This window comes from Palaemon carinicauda, chromosome 44 (assembly GCF_036898095.1).
Source record: "Palaemon carinicauda isolate YSFRI2023 chromosome 44, ASM3689809v2, whole genome shotgun sequence".
NCBI classification, from domain to species: domain Eukaryota; kingdom Metazoa; phylum Arthropoda; class Malacostraca; order Decapoda; family Palaemonidae; genus Palaemon; species Palaemon carinicauda.
The window spans coordinates 48,474,805-48,496,529 of NC_090768.1; the positions used below are offsets into that span (position 1 = coordinate 48,474,805).

At 44.8% G+C, this 21,725-nt stretch overlaps 1 protein-coding gene across 3 annotated transcripts in view; it reads right to left on the reverse strand.

The window, feature by feature from the left end:
• Positions 1 to 21,725, reverse strand: part of LOC137634540 (pleiotropic regulator 1-like) — a 78,857-nt gene that overhangs the window by 29,568 nt on the left and 27,564 nt on the right. For all 3 annotated transcript variants that reach the window (XR_011042525.1, XR_011042526.1, XM_068366992.1), the window contains exons 3-4: positions 19,950 to 20,144; positions 9,316 to 9,504 (exon numbers count right to left, since the gene is read on the reverse strand). Coding sequence is in view for 1 of the 3 variants with exons in the window: in XM_068366992.1 (XP_068223093.1) it covers positions 9,316 to 9,504; positions 19,950 to 20,144 (384 nt within the window). In the remaining 2 variants the exon portion in view is untranslated. The remainder of the gene's footprint in view (positions 1 to 9,315; positions 9,505 to 19,949; positions 20,145 to 21,725) is intronic.

Sequence of the window (21,725 nt, forward strand, 5' to 3'; positions counted from 1 at the left end):
CTGATTCACACCCAGGGAGGTGGGTAGAGACCAGTTAAATATGTTTACATCGTATAAGCTAAGAGTTTTTTATTTCATTTTGACAGTTATCAATATAACAAAACCAAAATAAATAGGTACCTGGTAAGGAAGTCGACTTAGACGATTACTCTGCCTTGTAAGTACGTCTTCCTTACGGAGCCCCGCGATCCTCTTAGGATGCTGACAGACCCCCAGGAGCTGAAGTATCAAGGGCTGCAACCCATACAACAGGACCTCATCAAACCCCTAATCTGGGCGCTCTCAAGAAATGACTTTGACCACCCGCCAAATCAACCAGGATGCGAAAGGCTTCTTAGCCTTCCGGACAACCCATAAAAACAACATTAAAACATTTCAAGAGACAGATTAAAAGGATATGGAATTAGGGAATTGTAGTGGTTGAGCCCTCACCCACTACTGCACTCGCTGCTACGAATGGTCCCAGTGTGTAGCAGTTCTCGTAAAGAGACTGGACATCTTTCAAGTAAAATGACGCGAACACTGACTTGCTTCTCCAATAGGTTGCGTCCATTATACTTTGCAGAGATCTATTTTGCTTAAAGGCCACGGAAGTTGCTACAGCTCTAACCTCGTGCGTCTTAACCTTAAGCAAAGCTCGGTCTTCCTCACTCAGGTGTGAATGAGCTTCTCGTATTAACAATCTGATAAAGTATGACAAAGCATTCTTTGACATAGGCAAGGATGGTTTCTTAACCGAACACCAAAAAGCTTCAGATTGGCCTCGTAAAGGTTTAGTACGAGCTAAGTAGAACTTAAGAGCTCTAACAGGGCATAAGACTCTTTCTAGTTCATTGCCTACGATCTCCGATAAGCTGGGAATATCGAAAGATTTAGGCCAAGGACGAGAAGGTAGCTCATTTTTGGCTAGAAAACCAAGTTGCAGAGAACAAGTAGCTTTTTCTGACGAAAATCCGATGTTCTTGCTGAAGGCATGAATCTCACTGACTCTTTTAGCCGAGGCTAAGCATACCAGGAAAAGAGTCTTAAGAGTGAGATCTTTCAGGGAGGCTGACTGTAAAGGCTCAAACCTGTCTGACATGAGGAATCTTAGGACCACGTCTAAATTCCACCCAGGAGTAGCCAAACGACGCTCCTTAGTGGTCTCGAAAGACTTAAGGAGGTCTTGCAGATCTTTATTGTTGGAAAGATCTAAGCCTCTATGCCGGAAGACCGATGCCAACATGCTTCTGTAGCCCTTGATAGTGGGAGCTGAAAGGGATCGTCCTTTTCTCAGGTATAAGAGAAAATCAGCTATTTGGGCTACAGAGGTACTGGTCGAGGATACGGAAACTGACTTGCACCAGTCTCGGAAGACTTCCCACTTCGATTGGTAGACTCTAATGGTAGACGCTCTCCTTGCTCTAGCAATCGCACTGGCTGCCTCCTTCGAAAAGCCTCTAGCTCTCGAGAGTCTTTCGATAGTCTGAAGGCAGTCAGACGAAGAGCGTGGAGGCTTTGGTGTACCTTCTTTACGTGTGGCTGACGTAGAAGGTCTACTCTTAGAGGAAGACTTCTGGGAACGTCTACTAACCATCGAAGTACCTCGGTGAACCATTCTCTCGCGGGCCAGAGGGGAGCAACTAACGTCAACCTTGTCCCTTCGTGAGAGGCGAACTTCTGCAGTACCTTGTTGACAATCTTGAATGGTGGGAATGCGTAAAGATCCAGATGTGACCAATCTAGGAGGAAGGCATCTATATGTATTGCTGCTGGGTCCGGGACTGGAGAGCAATAGATTGGAAGCCTCTTGGTCAGCGAGGTTGCAAAGAGATCTATGGTGGGTTGACCCCAAGTCGCCCAAAGTCTCTTGCACACATCCTTGTGGAGGGTCCATTCGGTTGGAATTACCTGACCTTTCCGACTGAGACAATCTGCTAGGACGTTCAAGTCGCCCTGGATGAACCTCGTTACTAGGGAGATGCCTCGATCTTTTGACCAGATGAGCAGGTCCCTTGCGATCTCGTACAACGTCAGTGAGTGGGTACCTCCCTGTTTGGAGATGTACGCCAAGGCCGTGGTGTTGTCCGAGTTTACTTCCACCACTTTGCCTCGAAGGAGATACTCGAAGCTTCTCAAGGCCAGATGAACCGCCAAAAGCTCCTTGCAGTTGATAAGCATGCTCCTCTGACTCGAGTTCCACAGACCTGAGCATTCCCGACCGTCCAGCGTCGCACCCCAGCCCAAGTCCGATGCGTCCGAGAAGAGAACTGGTTGGGTATCTGAACTGCCAGGGGAAGACCCTCTCTTAGACTGATATTGTCCTTCCACCAAGTCAGACAAGACTTTATCTTTTCGGAAATCGGGATCGAGACCGCCTCTAGCGTCTTGTCCTTTTTCCAGTGAAAAGCCAGATGGAATTGAAGAGGACGGAGGTGTAGTCTTCCTAGTGATACAAATTGCTCCAGGGATGACAGCGTCCCTACCAGACTCATCCACAGCCTGACTGAGCAGCGTTCTTTCTTCAGCATCTTCTGGATGGAGAGCAGGGCTTGATCTATTCTGGGGGCCGACGGAAAAGCCCGAAAAACTTGACTGTGAATCTCCATCCCTAAATACAGAATAGTTTGGGATGGGACCAGCTGCGACTTTTCCAAATTGACTAGGAGTCCCAATTCCTTGGTCAGATCTAGAGTCCAATTGAGATCCTTCAGACAGCGACGACTGGAAGAGGCTCTGAGAAGCCAGTCGTCCAAATAAAGGGAGGCTCGGATGTCCGATAAGTGGAGGAATTTCGCCACATTCCTCATCAGCCTCGTAAACACGAGAGGAGCTGTGCTTAGGCCAAAGCACAGGGCCCGAAACTGGTAAACCACATCTTCGAAGACGAATCTCAGAAAGGGTTGGGAGTCTGAGTGAATGGGGATGTGGAAGTAGGCGTCCCTTAGGTCTAGAGAGACCATCCAGTCTTCCTTTCTGACCGCTGCTAAGACTGACTTTGTGGTCTCCATGGAAAACTTCGTCTTTGTGACAAAGACATTCAGAGCACTGACGTCTAGCACCGGTCTCCAACCTCCTGTCTTCTTTGATACTAGGAAGAGACGGTTGTAAAACCCCGGTGATTGAAGGTCCGAGACTTTGACCACCGCTCCCTTCTCTAGCAAAAGAGACACTTCCAGTTTCAGGGCTTGTCTCTTTTCTTCCTCTCTGTACCTGGGAGAGAGATCGATGGGGGACGTCGCTAGAGGGGTTTGCGTACAAAAGGGATTTTGTACCCCTCTCTGAGCAACCTCACAGATTGTTGATCTGCGCCTCTCTTCTCCCAGGCTTGCCAGAAGTTCTTGAGTCTGGCTCCTACTGCTGTCTGAAGTTGCGGGCAGTCAGACTCTGCCCTTAGAGGACTTGGATCCTTTCCTCTTCCCTCGCTTCCCTTCGGCACGAGCACCTCCTCTGCTGGAGGCTCTGCCACGAAAGGGCGGGATAAATCGAGACGCTGGAGTGTCTATCCTCGGTCTAGCAGACAATGTAGGCAAAGGGGGAGCTTTGCGAGCCGAGGACGCAACTAGATCGTGGGTGTCCTTCTGTACTAAAGACAAGGCAATTTCTTTAATCAAGACTTCAGGAAATAGGCACTTGGACAAGGGCGGAAAGAGTAGCTCAGATCTTTGGCATGGCGTCACTCCAGCAAACAGGAAAGAACATAGAGACTCTCGTTTCTTCAGGACTCCGGACGTGAATGAAGCGGCAAGTTCGTTGGACCCATCACGGACGGCCTTGTCCATGCAGGACATAATGAGTAAGGAAACATCCTTGTCCGCAGAAGAGATTTTCCTACTCAGGGCTCCTAAACACCAGTCTAGGAAGTTAAAGACTTCGAAAGCCCTAAATATACCTTTAAGAAGGTGGTCCAGGTCCGATGGTGACCAACAAATCTTCGAGCGTCTCATGGCAAGGCGGCGGGGAGAGTCTACAAGACTTGAGAAGTCGCCCTGGGCAGAGGCAGGAACTCCCAAGCCGAGAACTTCTCCCGTGGCATACCAGACGCTCGATCTAGACGAGATTTTAGAGGGGGGGAAGGCAAATGCTGTCTTCCCTAAACTCTTCTTGGTCTCTAACCAATCGCCCAACAGCCGCAAAGCTCTCTTGGATGAGCGAGAGAGAACGAGTTTAGTAAAGGCAGGCACGGAAGCAGGAACGCCTAATACAAACTCTGACGGCGGCGAACGAGGAGCCACAGAAACAAAGTGGTCAGGGAACAACTCCTTAAACACAGCCATGACTTTTCTAAAGTCCAAGGATGGTTGAGCTGCCTTAGGCTCATCAAGTTCTGAAGGTTGATCCTCTTGTGGTTCAGCAACGTCCTCATCTGACAGTTCCTCATCCGATAACTGATGAGAAAACGGCAAAGGAGTGGGCAACGTTTGACTCGCCGAGTCCGGTCGCACTGGTGCATGCGTGACGGAGCCGAACGCAGCGTCATGGAACTGCTGAACAGTCTGGGAACTGTCAACAACCATAGGTGCGCGAGGACGCACAGCGTCCACCCGAGACTGTTTAGACCGTCTGGGTTGTGCAGTCAACACCATCCCGGGTTGCGGAGGTTGACGCACCGCATCAAAACAAGTCACCTCTGATGGTTGATGAACGTCCTGAACGTCAACAACCACCTCCGTGCGTTGCCTAACGTCAACGTGCGTCTGGAAACCCACACTGGGTCGCATCGGTGGAGGTACTACCCCAACTGGTAGACGCGAGAAAGCTACCTCAACGTCAACAGGACGCACAACAGACCGCTTGGATGGTTGTTGGCCAGAAGGTTCAGCGGCAACCTTCTCCGCATTGAAGTCCTCCATCAAGGACGCAAGCTTGGACTGCATGTCCTGCAGCAACACCCATTTAGGGTCTACGGAAGCAGGTGCGGCAACAGACGGGGTGAGCGACTGAGGCGGCACAACTTTGCCTCTCTTAGGCGGCGAGCAGTCATCCGATGACGGCAACGGGTCCGAACTGTCCCAGTGGCTACAACCGGGACGTTGGACTTGTCCTGAAGGGACCGACTTACGTTTCAAAGGTCTGGAGACCTTGGTCCAAGGTTTCTGACGAGAAACACCTTCGGACGACGAGGTAAAAATGGGCTCTCTCGTCTTACGTTGGTAGGGGCGATCTTGGGGAGATATGCCTGATACCATAGAGGGAACGTCTGTTCGCTGATCAAGGCCTCTCGAACCCATGAGTCGTACGACATTGCTTCTCCCCTGGGCTTGGGAGCTTGCAAGAGGTCCCGGACTAGGAGGACGACAGGCACGAACAGACGAACCCTCAAGCGCAACACTGTTCACAACACTTTGAGAAACACTAGGCACTTTAACACTTTCCGCCGCGGCACTTTGGCACTTTAGTTCCTTTACGTCCGCCATGAGTTGATTCCGGTCACTTGCTAGGGCCTCAACTCTCTCCCCCAAGGCATGAATAGCACGCATCATGTCTGCCATCGACGGTTCCTGAGTGCTAGGAGGGGGGTTAGGAACAACCACTACAGGGGAAGGATTAGGTTCAGGGGCATGTGGAGAGGAAAAATCTACCGACCTAGAAGAACTTCTCCTTACCCTATCTCTCTCTAGTCTGCGTGTATATTTCTCAAATTCGATAAAATCGAATTCCGAAAGGCCCACGCATTCCTCACACCGATCTTCCAATTGACAGGTTTTACCCCGACAATTGGAACAAACAGTGTGAGGGTCGAGAGAAGCCTTTGGAAGACGCCTATGACAGTCCCTAGCATTACATTTTCTGAACTTGGGAACTTGTGAAAGGTCAGCCATTTTGAATTAGTCAAGGGAAAATTCCAAAAAACGATCTAAGTCATCAACAATTAATCCGATCCAAAAAAAGAGTTCAAGGATTTATTTGAAGAAAAACACCTGTACTGCGAAAGCTCAAACCAAATTAAAGTACTTCACCAAAAATGATGTGAAAAAACTCCAGGTTCAACAGCGAGTAAAGTACGTCTTGTAGACACGTCGACAGAGAAGAAATTGAGTCTTTGTTTACATCGAGAGAGTGGTATCTGGCCGACAGTTGGCGCTGGTGGGCACACCCGCAACCTGTATAGCGATCGCTGGCGAGTTTTTACTGTTTTTAGTCTGTCGAGCAACAGAGTTGCAGCTATTATATATTCACCGGCTAAGTTAAATATTTAAAAATCATAATCTAAAGAATGATACAGACCAATGGTACTTCTACTAATAAAAGATTAATGTCTTATTGTCATTTAAGATCCTTAAGACATCCATCTATGTGATTACTCTGTACTCTCCCAGTAGAGAAGTTGCTGATCACAACCTTAACAACTGTGAATTAAATTATTGTAACCTGGAATGATTTAGTGAAACCAATTTCTCCAATGACATAAGCCTCCTAATACTTTACCCCTGAATCTGAATACTTTTTAAAACATGGTTAGAATCAACTGAAACAAAGATTATTGCCGAGAGTTGTCTCTGATCTTTTGGTCTAATTTTCAAGAACACCACTTTCATCTTATTTTTGGTCATCATACCTCCTGCCTTTAACATTTAAAGGTCACTCATGATTGACAGAGGCAAGGGACATGGCAGTTTCTTTAAGACAGACCATATACAGTACACCGTACATATAATCAGCCCTTAAGTTCCCTATCCACCCAAGCTATAACCAGGTAAGATCAGGCAATGGCTACTGATGACTAGGCAGGTTGACCTAAGGCTTCCCTATAGCCATCATCCTTAGCTCACAGGATAGTGAGGTTGTCAACACTAGTAGAAACTTTTTCAAGCTGTGAGCAAGCCTCAAACTTCCGACCTATGGAGTCAAGAGACACGATACATTAGCCATTAGGCTGCCTTAGCTCTTTTAAACTACATGGATGCCTAGGAAAAGAGGCTTTAACGACAAGAATTTATTGAGCTGTCCTTTATTCTATCAAAACCAAGCTGATGTGCTCCACGATACTGGTTTGACATGGCACTGAAAAACAAGACATTTTCAAGAGAGAGGGAGTAACGGAGCCAACTAAGGGTATGCAGAACTAGCTGTTTGCAGCTGCTGTTTGAAAGTAATCTGAATGGAAAACTGCCAACCAGAATCCTAACTCCAACTGAAAAATTTGCCTTCCTAAGTGCCTGAGGAGGATTGAATTAAGATACTGTATATGAATTTGGGCCATTAAGACATGCCATTGAAGCCTAGGTGACCATTCAGCTCCCATGCACAACTGAGGGAAAGATCCTGTAGTTATAGGGTGAAGTAAAAGTTAAAGAGGTTGAACAACAAGACGGAAGGAAGGAAGGTGGAACAGAGGTATAGTAGAAGGTTAGAAAATGAAAGCAGCTAGGAGCAAAAAGGATGCTGCAAAGACCATTAAGTAATGTTTACATTGTAACGTTTCAGGTGCATTGGTGGCAATGACTTGCTTGGATTTGATTGGATATTTGTAATTTTTACTTAATGGACATGACTCACGAAAGGTTAAACAACACCTTAATGCCAATGAGTAGTATATGGGATGGTATTACCTTTGGAGGAGAACTAACTTGACTGTTCACTACCTTCATAACAATTTGCTTATACTTTTATTTACTGCTACCTTACAGTTATTAAATTATAAGGTTAATAACAACTAAATCAAATACATATACTAAGTGTTTCCTTTCTATTGAATAAGTCAACATCCACAAATTACAATTATCATCAACATTAATACTTTTCCTCCACTGTTTCCTACAAGCCTATCATGTCTAGGTCTTCAACCCATCTTCTTTTGTGATTTTTCTAGGCCTCCCTACAGAATTTATTCCAACTACTTTCAAATCTACTGCTTTCATGACCCACTGTTCCTCATCCCTTCTCATCTTGCATTACAACTCTTTCAATCCTAAAGTTTCTAATCTTTCTCCAGACTTTGGACAGAAAATCTCTTTGCTAATTCCTCATTCGTAACATTATCATCCCACCATAGTCCAGCTATGAATATCAATATTCTGGTCACTCAATTTTCATTGTCAGTGCTTATATTTCTGCTGTATAAAGTATAGGCCTTATGTACCCATTGAAATTCTTAGCTCTACTAAGCAAACCTTTCTATTCACCACATATCCAACTATACCCCTCTATTTCCTCCATGCTGCAGTTACACTCTTTCTTAATGCTCTCTCCATTCCTACTCAAGTCCAGTGTGTCTTGAAGTAACATAAATGATCTACCTCATTTACAAAAACAAGATTCTTAACTCCTCTCTTTCCAAATTGCTTTAATAACCTATTCCATGGACTGAAAACCTCTTGCCCCACATATATATAATAATTCAAAGCATCTCTTGTGATAATTTACCTTTAAAGCATTAATGGAATTTTGACTATATGACCAAGCGCTTGAGCTGGAGAGACCATTCAGCTATGAGGTGCAACTGTGGGAAAACCCCATGATTCTACTATACAGTAAAGTAAAAGTCATAACAGTTGGACAACAAGATGGAATAAATGAAGTGGGGACAGAAAGAAAGTAGATGCCACTTTCCCTTTTGTTTAGTCCCTTTAAAATCAGGTCTGTAGTCCCCTACCCATCTTAGCCCCATAGATCTTGCAAGCCAACCTTATTGAGCATCCTGTAGCTCAAACCTCGTTTTCAAATGGTTATTTGAACTGTATATAATTAATGGGTTTATGGAGAAACCTACTGAGATTTTTAAAAACCCAAAATTTACCTCTTCATGCAAACCTGGCACTTAGATAATAAGTCCTCTCAACACTGCCACAATGACTTTGAGCCAAATATTCCAGACAACATAGTAAGTGAGGCCACTACCTGCTGTGAAACTCAATACTTCACTTTGTGCACAAGGAGTACTACTACCACTCCTTTTCTGTCTCTTAGACAAAATATTGCAGTGTCTGGTACATTAAAAAACCATGATTGTGAGCTGCATATCTTGATATCTATGACTGCAATCATGTCGCAGCTGAAAACCAGGCAGTAGCCATGAGGCAGGTAGACAGAAGATAAGCTAACTTTAAAAATGTGAAGATACATACTGCATATGAATTATGTTACTAATAACAAGATCAGCAGAACAAAATGTTAACAACTGCACACTGATGGGACTGCTAGAGTTAAGTAACAACACAGTCTACTTTAGGAGAGTTTCTCCCTATCCTTGAACTACAAGTGCAATCTACTTATATAGTATAAATTCTTGATCAGTCTGCTTTCTGCGCAGATACATAGTGCTGGGTTTGAAATTTTGTTTGAAATTTACACCACTTGCTTTTATACAACTATTAAATTAAGATAATTACTTACCTGAACAAATTTTCCTTCTGGACATTTCCACTGTTTGATATTATCTGGGGCCCCAGAAGCAAACATATACAAATCCGGATGTGCAACTAACGACCTTACACTTTTTTTGTGATGCGTAAGTGTGCATGACGTTTTCCCAGCTGCTAAATCCCATAGTCGGATTGTAAAGTCATGTGACCCTGTTATAACCTGTATAAAAAGATGAAAAAGGTAAGTATTAAATCCTTTAAAGTTAACCCAATATTTTTACATTAAAATAACTACAAGAATGTATTCATAATATATTTATATTGCACATAGCTATAAAAAATATATTTTTGTATTTCATAGATAGAAACCATTACTTCATGAAATACATCCCTCAACCAGTTTTTATAATATCAACTCGAATTCAGAACTCAAATTGCCTTAACAATGGTGATTAACTTTAACGACAAAATGTTTGAAGTCTTTTATTCCTCCATGTATTGGATATTATTTTTCTGATATTTTTCCACCAACTGATTGTCTAGATGAAAACTTAAGGTTTATTGATTCCTTAACACAGATCTCAATATTAATAACTGGCACTGCCATTCAATTAGCTCGCTGTGCATGCTGTAAGAGATTTCTCATAATCATGGCCATCTTTGGCATTCTAATCTTCTTAGACTATACCATACCTACCATAGTGGTGGACATGCTGATATAATAATTCTAAAAGTTTGGTCTTCACTTCAGAAAGACTCCATACTACACAGTATTCCTTTAATTTTATTCTGACTGAAATCAAATTATGAAATTATCTTTTTAATTGTTTATTGGAATTGGTGGAACTTCATAAGTTCAAATCTGGTGCAAATGTATTTTTGTTGAACAGGTGGACGTAAGTATTGTTTTATAGTTTATTAGTTAATTAAACTTTGATATTTATCAAAACTTAAAAAAAAATTCTTATAGCTTATTCTTTATAATTACATTTTCTTTCCACACAGGGCTGCTGTCCCTCTTTGGGCCCTTGAGTTTGTCGCTTTCTGCTTTTCCAATTATGATTGCAGCTTGGCTTAAAATACAGTACTAATTACCGTATTTCCCGTGTCATAAGACACACCTTTTTCCCAGAAAAATGCCCTGCGTCTTAACACTAACAAAAAGTTGTATAGGGGAGTTTGACAACCCTCAAACACCCAACTAATGACATACAAGCACTCATACTCACCAGACATAAAATATAAACCTGAAATTATCATTCATATGTAATAAATAAATCTATTTCTATATTGTACTTCATTTAATGAAATACTTGTAGAGCAAGTTATCTGTTTATTTTGGTGATCAGCTGATGACTCTCCAACCCCTTTCTACAAGCAACCATGCCAACTAGTGGTCTCCTAGCAGACGATTCTGTGCCATATTAGTTGTTTATGTAGTATTTATCTATTTTCTCATATTTTGTTAATATTTTGTGATAAAGCAATATTTTGTTATTATTTTGTGATAAAGCAATATTTTGATAACGATTTTGTTGCCTGAGTTCCAAAGTAGTACAAACAGACAGTTGTTGAATATGACCTTGGTAAAAACATCTCACTGTTAGTCGAGTGCAGTGTTACCAAGTTAAAAGAAAAGTAACTAGGCCTAGAGTCTCATACACTAGCAAAAGTATTCCACACAGGAATTTCTAGGTACTTCTTTGATCAATTATTAATTTTGTGTGAAAATGTGTAGGCTATATGAGGAATTTGGGAAATATTACTGGAATTTTACTTCTTTACCAAAAGTTGATTAAGAGCATTTGGCACCACTGCTTTCATACAGAAAACACTTAAAACATCATGACCAAACACTAAACGTGTAAGTTGTGGTGGCAAACTACGACAGGTTTAGAGGTTTCTTAATGAAAATGTAATAAAATTGGGATAACCAACATGCACCTAATTAATATTAAATTAAACCTTTCATAATACAACCAAAATAAGAAAATTTACTGTGCTTAACAAAAATCACACAGACTAGGAATTACTGTTAGAATAGTTTGTAAAATCCTCAATTTCTTTTTTTCCAAAAACCGCTTTGCTAATTTAAGGGTGCGTCTTACCACTTGTAGCGTCTTATGACACGGAAAATACGGTACTTACCAGGTAAGGATGTACAGTACCATATAGAATATCTACACTCTAATTTGTTTAACTTGCACCATTATTTTGGATGACAACAAGACTGCCCCAATCTGTGGGATAACAGGAGCAAATTGCCTTCTTAAGGGAAGAATAGTACAGTATTTGTGAAACTAAACCTAGTTGAAAAACAACTGAGTTCATGTAAAACATAAACCAATGCTTTACAAAGATAAATGGGTATCTGAATGGCTATGTCATCCCATGAAGTTTGAAGTGGGTTGGATATCAAAAACTACAATGAAACGCAATAATGCACAAAATATTGGTCCCCTAGGATTAGAAGACCTATTACCACCTTCATACAATCACTGCTTTTTTTACAGTCAACTACATCATAATAACACACTAGATTGTTTTCACATAGCTCACTACAGTATTTTAGTGTATAGTATTACTGTAATTGTACAGTAAAGTACTGTACAAACTTCTATTATTGATGGAGGTGGGATACTGAAGGAAAGAAATGGGAAAGTAACTTACAATCACTTGAGTTTCCCCAGTTGAATTCCAAATCTATACCAACTATACAATTTTGATAATTAAATCCTTATACAGAATAATAAAACAACCTTGAACTTTTCCACTGAAAAAATGACAAATTCGTAGAGAATTTGTATTTTTCCTAACCATACAAACCTTAGCTATTTAATATGGGTATTACTTTCGGCGTAGCTGAAATGACGAGCCATTACAATTTTAACGAGGGTTTACTACACCCTCGCTAGTTAGCGAGGGGGGTAGAGAGGGGTAGCTAGCTACCCCTCCCCCCCTCACACACCTGTGACTAGCTCACTTTGCTTAGAGGTAGGACTTCCCGGGGGACAGGGCTGGCAGGCAAGTTTGATTAAATAGCTAAGGTTTGTATGGTTAGGAAAAATACAAATTATCTACGAATTTGTCATTTGTTCCGTAACCGAAATACAAACCATGCTATTTAATATGGGTGACTTAACCCTTAGGTAGGGTGGTAAGTCCCAGCCGTTACTGGCTTTTGGCTTTTGCCCGGGGACTCAGTATCTGAGTGTGTCAGTGCTCAAGATAAGGAGTCCCTGCACCTCGCAAGTGCCTTGCTCTGCAAGGACCGCGGCCTACGTAAGCTTGTGTGTGAAGGAATGAAGTGTGACTCATCCTAGGAAGTTGACCTGAAGTCCTTTAGATGGAATTCTAGGATAGGACATTCCCAATACCACCTCGTAAGGGTATGGGGATGTGACAGTATTATCTTAATACTAGGAACACAAGGAAACATGGTTTACCTGCAGTGGTTTGAGGTCAGCTGTGCAGAGAACCCAGGATGCTGCTTTCCCCAAGAGAGGGGAGGATGAAGAAAAGAATAAGGGCCAGGCATACCTTTTCATTCATGCAGACTAAAACCAGGTAACAATGCCCTCAACCATCTGCTACTTGTCCATTAAGGAGCTTGAGGTTTAAACCAGCTGTTGTGCAGCCACCACAGGGCCAATAGAGAACGTATCGAGCCTCCTGTGGGTCACGTCTTGCAGGTAATGGGCTGTGAAGGTCGTCTGACGCTTCCAAACCCCTGCTTGTAAAACCTGCGTCACTCAGTAGTTTCTCTTGAAGGCCAGGGACGTACCAATGCCTCTGACATCGTGTGCTCTGGGGCGACATGACGGAGGAGGGTCAGGATTCAGGGAATGATGGATAACCCTGCGAATCCAAGCTGAGATAAGTGTTCTTAGTGACCCTCCTCTTCGTCCTTCCGGTGCTAACAAACAATGCCTGCACCCGCGGACGAACTGCAGCTGTTCTCTTAAGATAGAGCCTCAGACTCCTCACTGGGCACAGTAGGAGATGGTCTGGGTCATCTGTTACAGAAAGCAGACTCAAAATCAGGAAAGAGTCGAACCGAGGGTCCGGCACTCCCGGATTTTGAGTCTTAGCTACAAACTCAAGGACGAATCTGAACGTTACCTCCCCCCATCCCCTTGAATGGGCGATGTCATACGAGAGACCATGAAGTTCGCTAACTCGTTTGGCCGAGGCCAAAGCGAGTAGGAACACCGTCTTCCAAGTCAGGTGGCGATCAGAAGCCTGGCGTAATGGTTCGAAGGGAGGTCTCTTAAGAGACCTGAGAACTCGAACCACGTTCCATGGAGGAGGTCTCACTTCCGACTGAGGGCAGGTAAGTTCATAACTTCGTATGAGTAGAGAGAGTTCCAGCGAAGAAGAAATGTCCATTCCTTTGAGCCTGAAGGCAAGACTTAAGGCTGAGTGATAGCCTTTCACTGCTGAGACTGAAAGGCGCATTTCCTCCCGCAAATACACGAGAAACTCTGCTATTGCTGGAATAGTGGCATCAAGTGGAGAGATACCCCTTCCACGACACCAACCACAGAAAACTCTCCATTTTGCCTGGTAGACCCCTGCGGATGACTTTCGCAGGTGTTCAGACATCCTTTTCGAAACTCGTTGCGAAAAGCCTCTCTCTGTGAGGAGATGCTGGATAGTCTCCAGGCGTGAAGCCGCAGCAAAGCTACGGCTTTGTGAAAGATGTTAGCGTGTGGTTGTTTGAGTAGCTCGTGTCGTGGAGGAAGTTCTCTCGGGAGTTCCGTCAGGAGCTGCAGAAGGTCCGGAAACCACTCTGCGTGATGCCATAGCGGAGCTATTAAGGTCATAGACAGGTTGACCGATATTCTGGTCTTGTTGAGCACCCTCCTCATCAGACAGAACGGGGGAAAGGCGTACACGTTGTTGGAAGGCATCTTACCAGAGTGCCTTGGGGTCCGGGACTGGGGAGCAGTACAGCGGAAACTTGAAATTCAAGGCTGTCGCGAACAGATCCACCGTCGGGGAATCCCACAAAGTCAGGACTTTGTTGGCTACTAGACGATCCAAAGACCACTCGGTACTCACAATCTGTGATGCCCTGCTCAGACTGTCGGCGAGCACATTCCTCTTGCCTGGTATGAAGCGACCTGATAGTGGAATCGAGTGGACTTCGGTCCATCTCAGTATCTCTACTGCAAGATGGGATAGCTGTTCCGAAAAGGTACCTCCCTGCTTGTTGATATAAGCCACCACCATGGTGTTGTCGCTCATCACCACCACAGAGTGGCCCGCCAGGACTTTGTGGAACTTCTGAAGTGCCAGGAATACGGCCTTCATTTCTAGCAGGTTTATGTGGAGGCACTAATCTGATTCTGACCACAGGCCTGAGGTCCTGTGGTTCAGAACATGGGCCCCCACCCTTTCTTTGAGGCGTCCGAAAACAGCATCAAATCTGGGGGGAGGATGAGAAGATCCACTCCCTTTCGTAGGTTCTCATCTGTCACCCACCACTGAAGTTCCCTCCGTTCCGCAGGACCCATAGGGACCAAGACGTCCGGGGAATCGTGTCCTTGATTCCACCAGGACTTGAGTTGCCATTGCAGGGATCTCATCCTGAGGCGACCGTTTGGAACTAGACGGGCCAGGGAAGAAATGTGACCGAGGAGACATAACCACAATTGGACTGGGAGTTCTTCCCGTCTGAGGAAAGGGTCTGCAACCTTCCTCAGCCTTGCTATCCTGTCGTCTAATGGGAAGGCTTTGTGGAGATTGGTGTCCAAGATCATACCTAGATATACCAGTCGTTGAGTTGGAAGCAGACAAGACCTCTCGAGATTTACCATGATCCCTAAATCTTGGCAAATTCCTAGAAGCTTGTCCCGGTGTCGAAGAAAGGTCGACTCTGAGTCTGCCAGGATCAGCCAGTCGTCTAGATAACGGAGGAGACGGATGCCGATCCTGTGTGCCCCAAAGATATCAGGGTGAACACTGGTAAATACCTGAGGTGCTGTGGAGAGACTGAAACACAGCACCTTGAACTGGTAGATCTTGTTGTCTAGGCAGAATCTTAAGTACTTCCTTGAAGACAGAAGGACTCGGATCTGGAAGTACGCGTCCTTCAGGTCCAGTGTACACATGAAGTCTTGTGGTCTCACTGCAAGTCTGACCGTGTCTGCTGTCTCCATGCTGAACGGAGTTTGTTTGACAAACCTGTTCAGAGCTGAAAGGTAGATGACTGGTCTCCAGCCTCCAGACGCCTTCTTTACAAGAAAGAGTCGACTGAAGAAGCCTGGGGAACCGTTGACGACCTCCTGGAGAGGATCCTTCTTTAACATGGTCTCGACTTCTGCCCGTAGGGCTTGCCCCTTTGCCGATCCTATGGCATAGGAGCTCAACGACACTGGATCCACTGTCAGGGGAGGTAGAGATGTTGTGAACTGGACGCGATATCCATGACTGATTACAGAAATCGTCCAGGAATCGGCCCCGAGTTGCTGCCACCTGATCGCGCAACTTTGTAGGCATCCCCCCACTGGTGGACATGCAGGGGGACTGCCAATCCTAGCGTTTGCGGCCTCGGCCACTCCCTCTAGGATTTTTCCCTCCCCTGGAGGACTTTTTGCCTTTCTTGTCTTTGACAGGAAAGGGCTGCTGTTTGGACACCGTCGTCTTTGCTGCCACTGCCGGTTTCGTCGTCTTGGACGGGCGAGGTTGTTGAGGTGCTGGAGGGTTGTAGGGCTTTGATGTGAGAGCCCTCTGGAGGAGAGAGTCCTGATTGGATTTCCTCCACCTCTCAGCTGCCTGTTCCACATCTTTAGGCTCAAACAGATTCTTTCCCAAAAGGGAAGAATGTCTGAGCCTGCTGACTTCGACGACTGGGACCTTCGAATGGAACCTTTATGCCACCGCATCACGTCGTTTCAAGATGGTATTGGCCCACAAGTTCGAGACTTGGTGGGCCAGAAACTCAATGGTGCGGGTGTCCGTAAGGAGGAAGGTCTCCAGGGCTTTCCTGGTGCTCTCCTTAGACAGATCCTCGGATCGCAACAGGATGCCAAGAGACCCTAGCCAGAAGTCCAACCACGAAGTAGCCTGCATGGCACACTTCGCAACCTTCTCCTGACTTAGGATCTCTGTCACCGAGAAAGTCACTTGCCGGCTAGAGAGCCTCTCTAGAGGGACTCCCTTGGTAAGCTCTTCCACAGAGTGGTGCAGGGGAAGAGCTAAGCAAGACTCCTCCATGATCTCAAAGTACCTCCTCTGGTGGATACGAGGAGGAGGGAGGAGCTTGCTGCCAGCAGTGGAACGGCTGGAGGAGGCAAGTTCGGAGAGCTGGCCCTCAACCTTATCCCTGGCACTCTTCACCCCTTGGGACCAGGGCAAAGCCGCACTGGCCTTAGCAGGTTTCTGAGTGCCAAAGACTCGGTCCAGGACCGTGTCCTTGCCCTCACAAGGAGGAATCTCAGGGTCCAGGAACCCGTTGAGATGCCTCATCAGGGTCAGGACCTGCCAGAAGGCATGCTCTGACTCCTGTTGCTCTCCTCCTAGAGAACTGGCAGCATAGTCTCCCGTCCCCAAAGGCTCTACTTGGGGGGACACGTGGACGTTCTCCGATGGTCTCGTTGGCTCTGCTCGAATCCTAGAAGACGACTTAGGGATGGTCTTGGAGTCCTTAGGTTCCCTCCTAGGAGAGATACAGGACTCCAATAACAAAGTCTGAGGGCTCTTCTCCGCCCCAACTCGGGACGATTCTCCTGCTCGAGGTGGGGTTTCTCCCATTGGTGCGATGAGAGAACGTCTCACCTCGGTAGACTCCCCTGAGGACGGAAAATCTTCGTCCACAGGAGATGGAGAGAAAGTCTGAGGGGGGGAGGGAGTTTTACTCTAGGATTTCCTAGGAGCCAGCTTGACCCTGGGAGAAGTCACCACAACTTCTACTCCTCTGTTCCTCTTCAGTGGGGTCGGAGCTGCCCTTGGTTTGAGGCCCAACTCAGAGAAGGCAGGCTTGACAGCCTGAACGACAGCTCTGATAAGGGACCCAAACCATGGCTGCTTACTGACAGATGCTGTGTCAGAGACTCCCTCTGGAGGGAAGGGGATCGGGCGATCCTTCGGAGTAGACACTACAACTGGGCCTGCCTGAAAAGAAAGGGAAGAAGGTTGGTTACTGGACCTATCCGAAGACTTCCCCTTCTCCTGCAAGCGCGCTGGTCTGCGCTTGTGGGGGGTGGAACGTGGAAAAAGACGACCTGGATGCTCTCGTTCCTGAAGCCTCGTGCGGGGAATCATGCCGGGGATCGCGCGATGGAATATTCCCTGGTTCGCGCGCGTACGTGTGCGCGCGGAGATGAAGGCGCGGGTGATTGCTGACGAGCAGGAGAGCGATGGCGCACAGGCGAGCGATGGCGCACAGGGCGCGCAAGTGAGTGACTGCGCACTGGCGAGGGGGCGCGTGGGCGCGCAGGCGATCTATGGCGAGCAGGTGAGTGGGGGCGTGGGCGTGCTGGTAAGCGATGGCACGCAGGTGATGGTGCGCGTGTGCGCGTAAGTTCGCGCGTGCGCGTAAGTGCGCGATCTGGCGAAGGTAGAAGGAGCGCAGTAGGAACCACAAGCGTAGTTGCGAGCGAAGGTGACTCTTTGTGGGCGCGTGGACGCACAGGATCCCGGAGACCTCTAGAAGGGTGCACAGCAAGGGCTGGAACATGTGTGTGTGAAGGTGACTGCGCGCGACGGCGCGCGGGCGAAGGTTGACGGGTGGGCGAGGTCCGATGGCGCGCAGGAGATCGCTGACGAGAAGGTGAAAGCAGAGTCTTCCCTCCTGTGCCCAGATCCGGAGATCGTGGGCGCGCGGGCGAACGATGGCGCGCCGGTGAAGAGCGCTGGCGAACTGGAGATTGTGGGCGCGCGTGGCGCGCATCAGGATCAGGGCGCGCAGATGTGCGCTGGCGAGAAGATCGCTGGCGCGCAGGTGAGCGCTGGCGCACATGAGATCGACGGCGAGCAGGAGAGCGCTGGCGCGTAGACTCTGCAGCAGGAGATCGCTGGCGCGTTGTCCCTGGCACAGGATGTTTCTGGAGAGTAGTCTCTTGTTTGAGGGTACACTCGGGCATGCTCTTTCTATCTTGTTTCTCTTCCTCTTGTTTTTATGAAGTTTAAATAGTTTATATACGATAGATTTAATTTGATGTTAATTATCTTCAAATGTTATTTATTGTTATTACTTCTCTTGAATTTTATTTATTTCCTAGTTTCCTTTCCTCACTGAGCTATTTTTCTCTGTTGGAGCCCTTGAGCTTATTGCATCATGCTTTTCCAACTAAGGTTGCAGCTTAGCTAGTAATGGTAATAATAATACACCCAATAGTCTGGCCTATTCTTTACTCATTTTCGTCTGTCCTCATAAACCTGACAACACTGAGATTACCAAAAAAAATTCTTCTTCGCTCAAGGGGTTAACTACTGAACTGTAATGGTTCGGTGGGTGGCTACTCTCCTCTTGGTAAAGGTAGATTAGACTCTTTAGCCATGGTAAGCAGCTATTCTATGAGGACACTATAGAATCAAACCGTTGTTCTCTAGTCTTGAGTAGTGCCATAGCCTCTGTACCATGACCTTCCACTGTCTTGGATTAGAGTTCTCGTGCTTGAGGGTACACCCAGGCACGTTGTTTTACCTTATTTCTCTTTCGCATGCTTTTTTTAAGTTTTATGGTTTATGTATGAAAGATCTAATCTAATGCTGTTACTCTTCTTAAATATTTTATTTTGATTGTTCATTAATTCTCTTTCATTTTGTTTATTTCCTTGTTTCCTTTCCTTTGCTTTTTCAACTAGGGTTATAGCTTAGCTTGTAATAATAATAATAATAATATTACATGCTGTTTTATTGGGTACAGTTGAGATATTTATCTATACAGAACAATACACGGGGAATTTAGTTAAAAGTTTAAATAAAGTGTCAACATTACATTGACTTATAAATTTCGAGTGGCTAAATCCTGGTTTCACCTAAAAGACTCATCAAATTACTCACCACAACTTCAGATATATTGATATTTTCTTTTTTTGTTATTATATATAATACTGTAATCCATAGTTAATACTTTTGTTCATTTAAGACAAAAGAAAGTTCTTTTAGTTATAATATGACAAAAATTTGGGAACTTGAGGTCCACATCAAACTCACTTACCATGTATTCTTATGGGAAAATTTTTTTTCTATACATGAATTTAGTTCAGTATATGCGGCCGTTCTTGGAAATTAATCGTGGATAACAGGAGTTGAGTGTACAATAATTATTTTTCTTCAGGCAGTCTACAGTATATTACAAACTAATACACCATCATAAACAGAAATTTATTATGCTTTAAAGACTCTAGATAATTTTCATCACCACAACCAGAAAACCACTGAACTACGCAATACCAGCTAATCTTATATAATAATGCCATATTTCTGTACAGTATATGGAATATTTAGTAAGGTATAACCTGAAAGATAATGAATATTTGTAAAACAATGGTTGGTATTTCAATAACATGCGTATTCAATACCTTTATTTCGATCAGTTGCCAATAAAAATTCAATAGAAAAATGAAGAGCACTTTTGAAAAAGTTAAAAATGCTTGGGAATATATAAAATAAATAGGTAAAAACCAGTTGAAAGATCTTTAAAATATAACTTACCTGGGGCTCAGCAGCTTGACATACTACAGATGCAACAGTATTTGAATGCCCTGATAATGTGTGAATATTTGCTTTTGTTCTTAAATCCCAAACTCTTGCAGTTGAATCCCTTCCACATGTGACTAGAATATCTATTGTTGGATGTAATGCTAATCCATAACAGGCACTAAGATGACCATGATAATGCCTTATAACCTGCAAAAAAAAAAGATGAAGTTGGCATATCAAAAGATATAATAATCTGGATAAAATCTTTAGGAAATATTATTTTAAATCAAAGTTTAAGATTATTAAAATAAAAACTACTAAAAATGACAAATTTGGAAAATAATTAGTATTTTTCCTAACAATACAAACTTTGAGCTCTTTATATGAGAATATACCTTTTCAGGTGAAAACTAGTCTTTTTTTTTCCAATTTCACCAAAATTGGAACAGGTGCCCAAGTACTCCATGAAAATTCTAGAGTTTTCGTGCTACCTCATCAGCCAACTACCCTGTAGGGTAGACAGCACCACCCAGGGATTGTGTCTGTTGATACACACTGGAGGGTCAGATGGTTCAATTGAGAGTAACAAGGATCCTCTGACTTTCAAGCAAATGGTCGACTCTCATCTGAGTGCCTGAGGACGTCGAAGGGTTGCTTAACAAGTAAATATTTCAAGTCAATTGCTTTCATGTCATGGGATCGGTTGCAAGAACCTGTCTTTGTAAAGGGATGATGAAGCCTTGTCTTCCAACTGCCTTTACTAGAATGAGAGTTAGTCATGTATGTCCACTTAGAGATCAGTAAACACCGGAGCAACCGGTTATCTCGTGCAGATAATGGCATTTCAGAAACCCTCCCGAGTTGATCGCTGTCAAACAAAAGATCGGTAACAAGCAACTACTTCCGAAAGACAAGACATTTGTCAGACAGATTTCCATGCATAAGTCAAGCTGCAGACCAATAAACACTCATGCATAAGTCAAGCTACAGACCAGTAAACACTAACAGAAAATTTACCCCTATAGAAGGTAAATGTTACCACCAATCTTATAGCAGGAACTCCCCTGTGACAGGTACCCCTGGGGTAGGAGAAAGGTCTAAATATCTCGTTGCACCCGATCTCAATTAGAGAACATTGATACGGATCCCTTAGAAGAGGTAAATACATCTCTGATCTCTCTGTTCCTGATAAGCAAAACTGGAATAAACTCCGATTGTTCCCTCCCAAGGAAACAGACTTGCTTATGTGAAGTTTCGGAGACTAAGTACCTTTGATACTTACTTGCGATCCGGAGACGTCAGGGATGATCTGACAGAGATGAAGGAGGGGCCCACTTAGGGGCAGACTACTTATGTCCGGTTATGGGAGGGTTCATGAATAACCCGACTTTCCCCAAGAGATACAACCATCGACTGAGAAAGAGAGCTAAAGATGTATTGGAACAAGGTTCTAATTTAATTGGTTCCCGGCATCAAATACAGTAACTGAAACAGTGTCATTCGTGAACGAAGGACCATCAGTAGGTTCTGTATGATGTAAGTAACCCTTGCTACTCCTCATGGGAATGCATACCCCAGTGAGGGTAGTGCATGCAACTGGCAAAATGAACAGACTTCGTCAGTAGTAGTGGCTCAACCGCCAGCATGCGGGTGTGCCAAATGGCAACTTCCCTGACTTAGGGTAAGTACTCGTACATGAGCTTGAGCATCATGAACACGTTTATGTTTGTGAGCTACCCTGAAGGACCTTATGGAGTCGCTTGCGAGAATAATGTGTATATGAAGCGC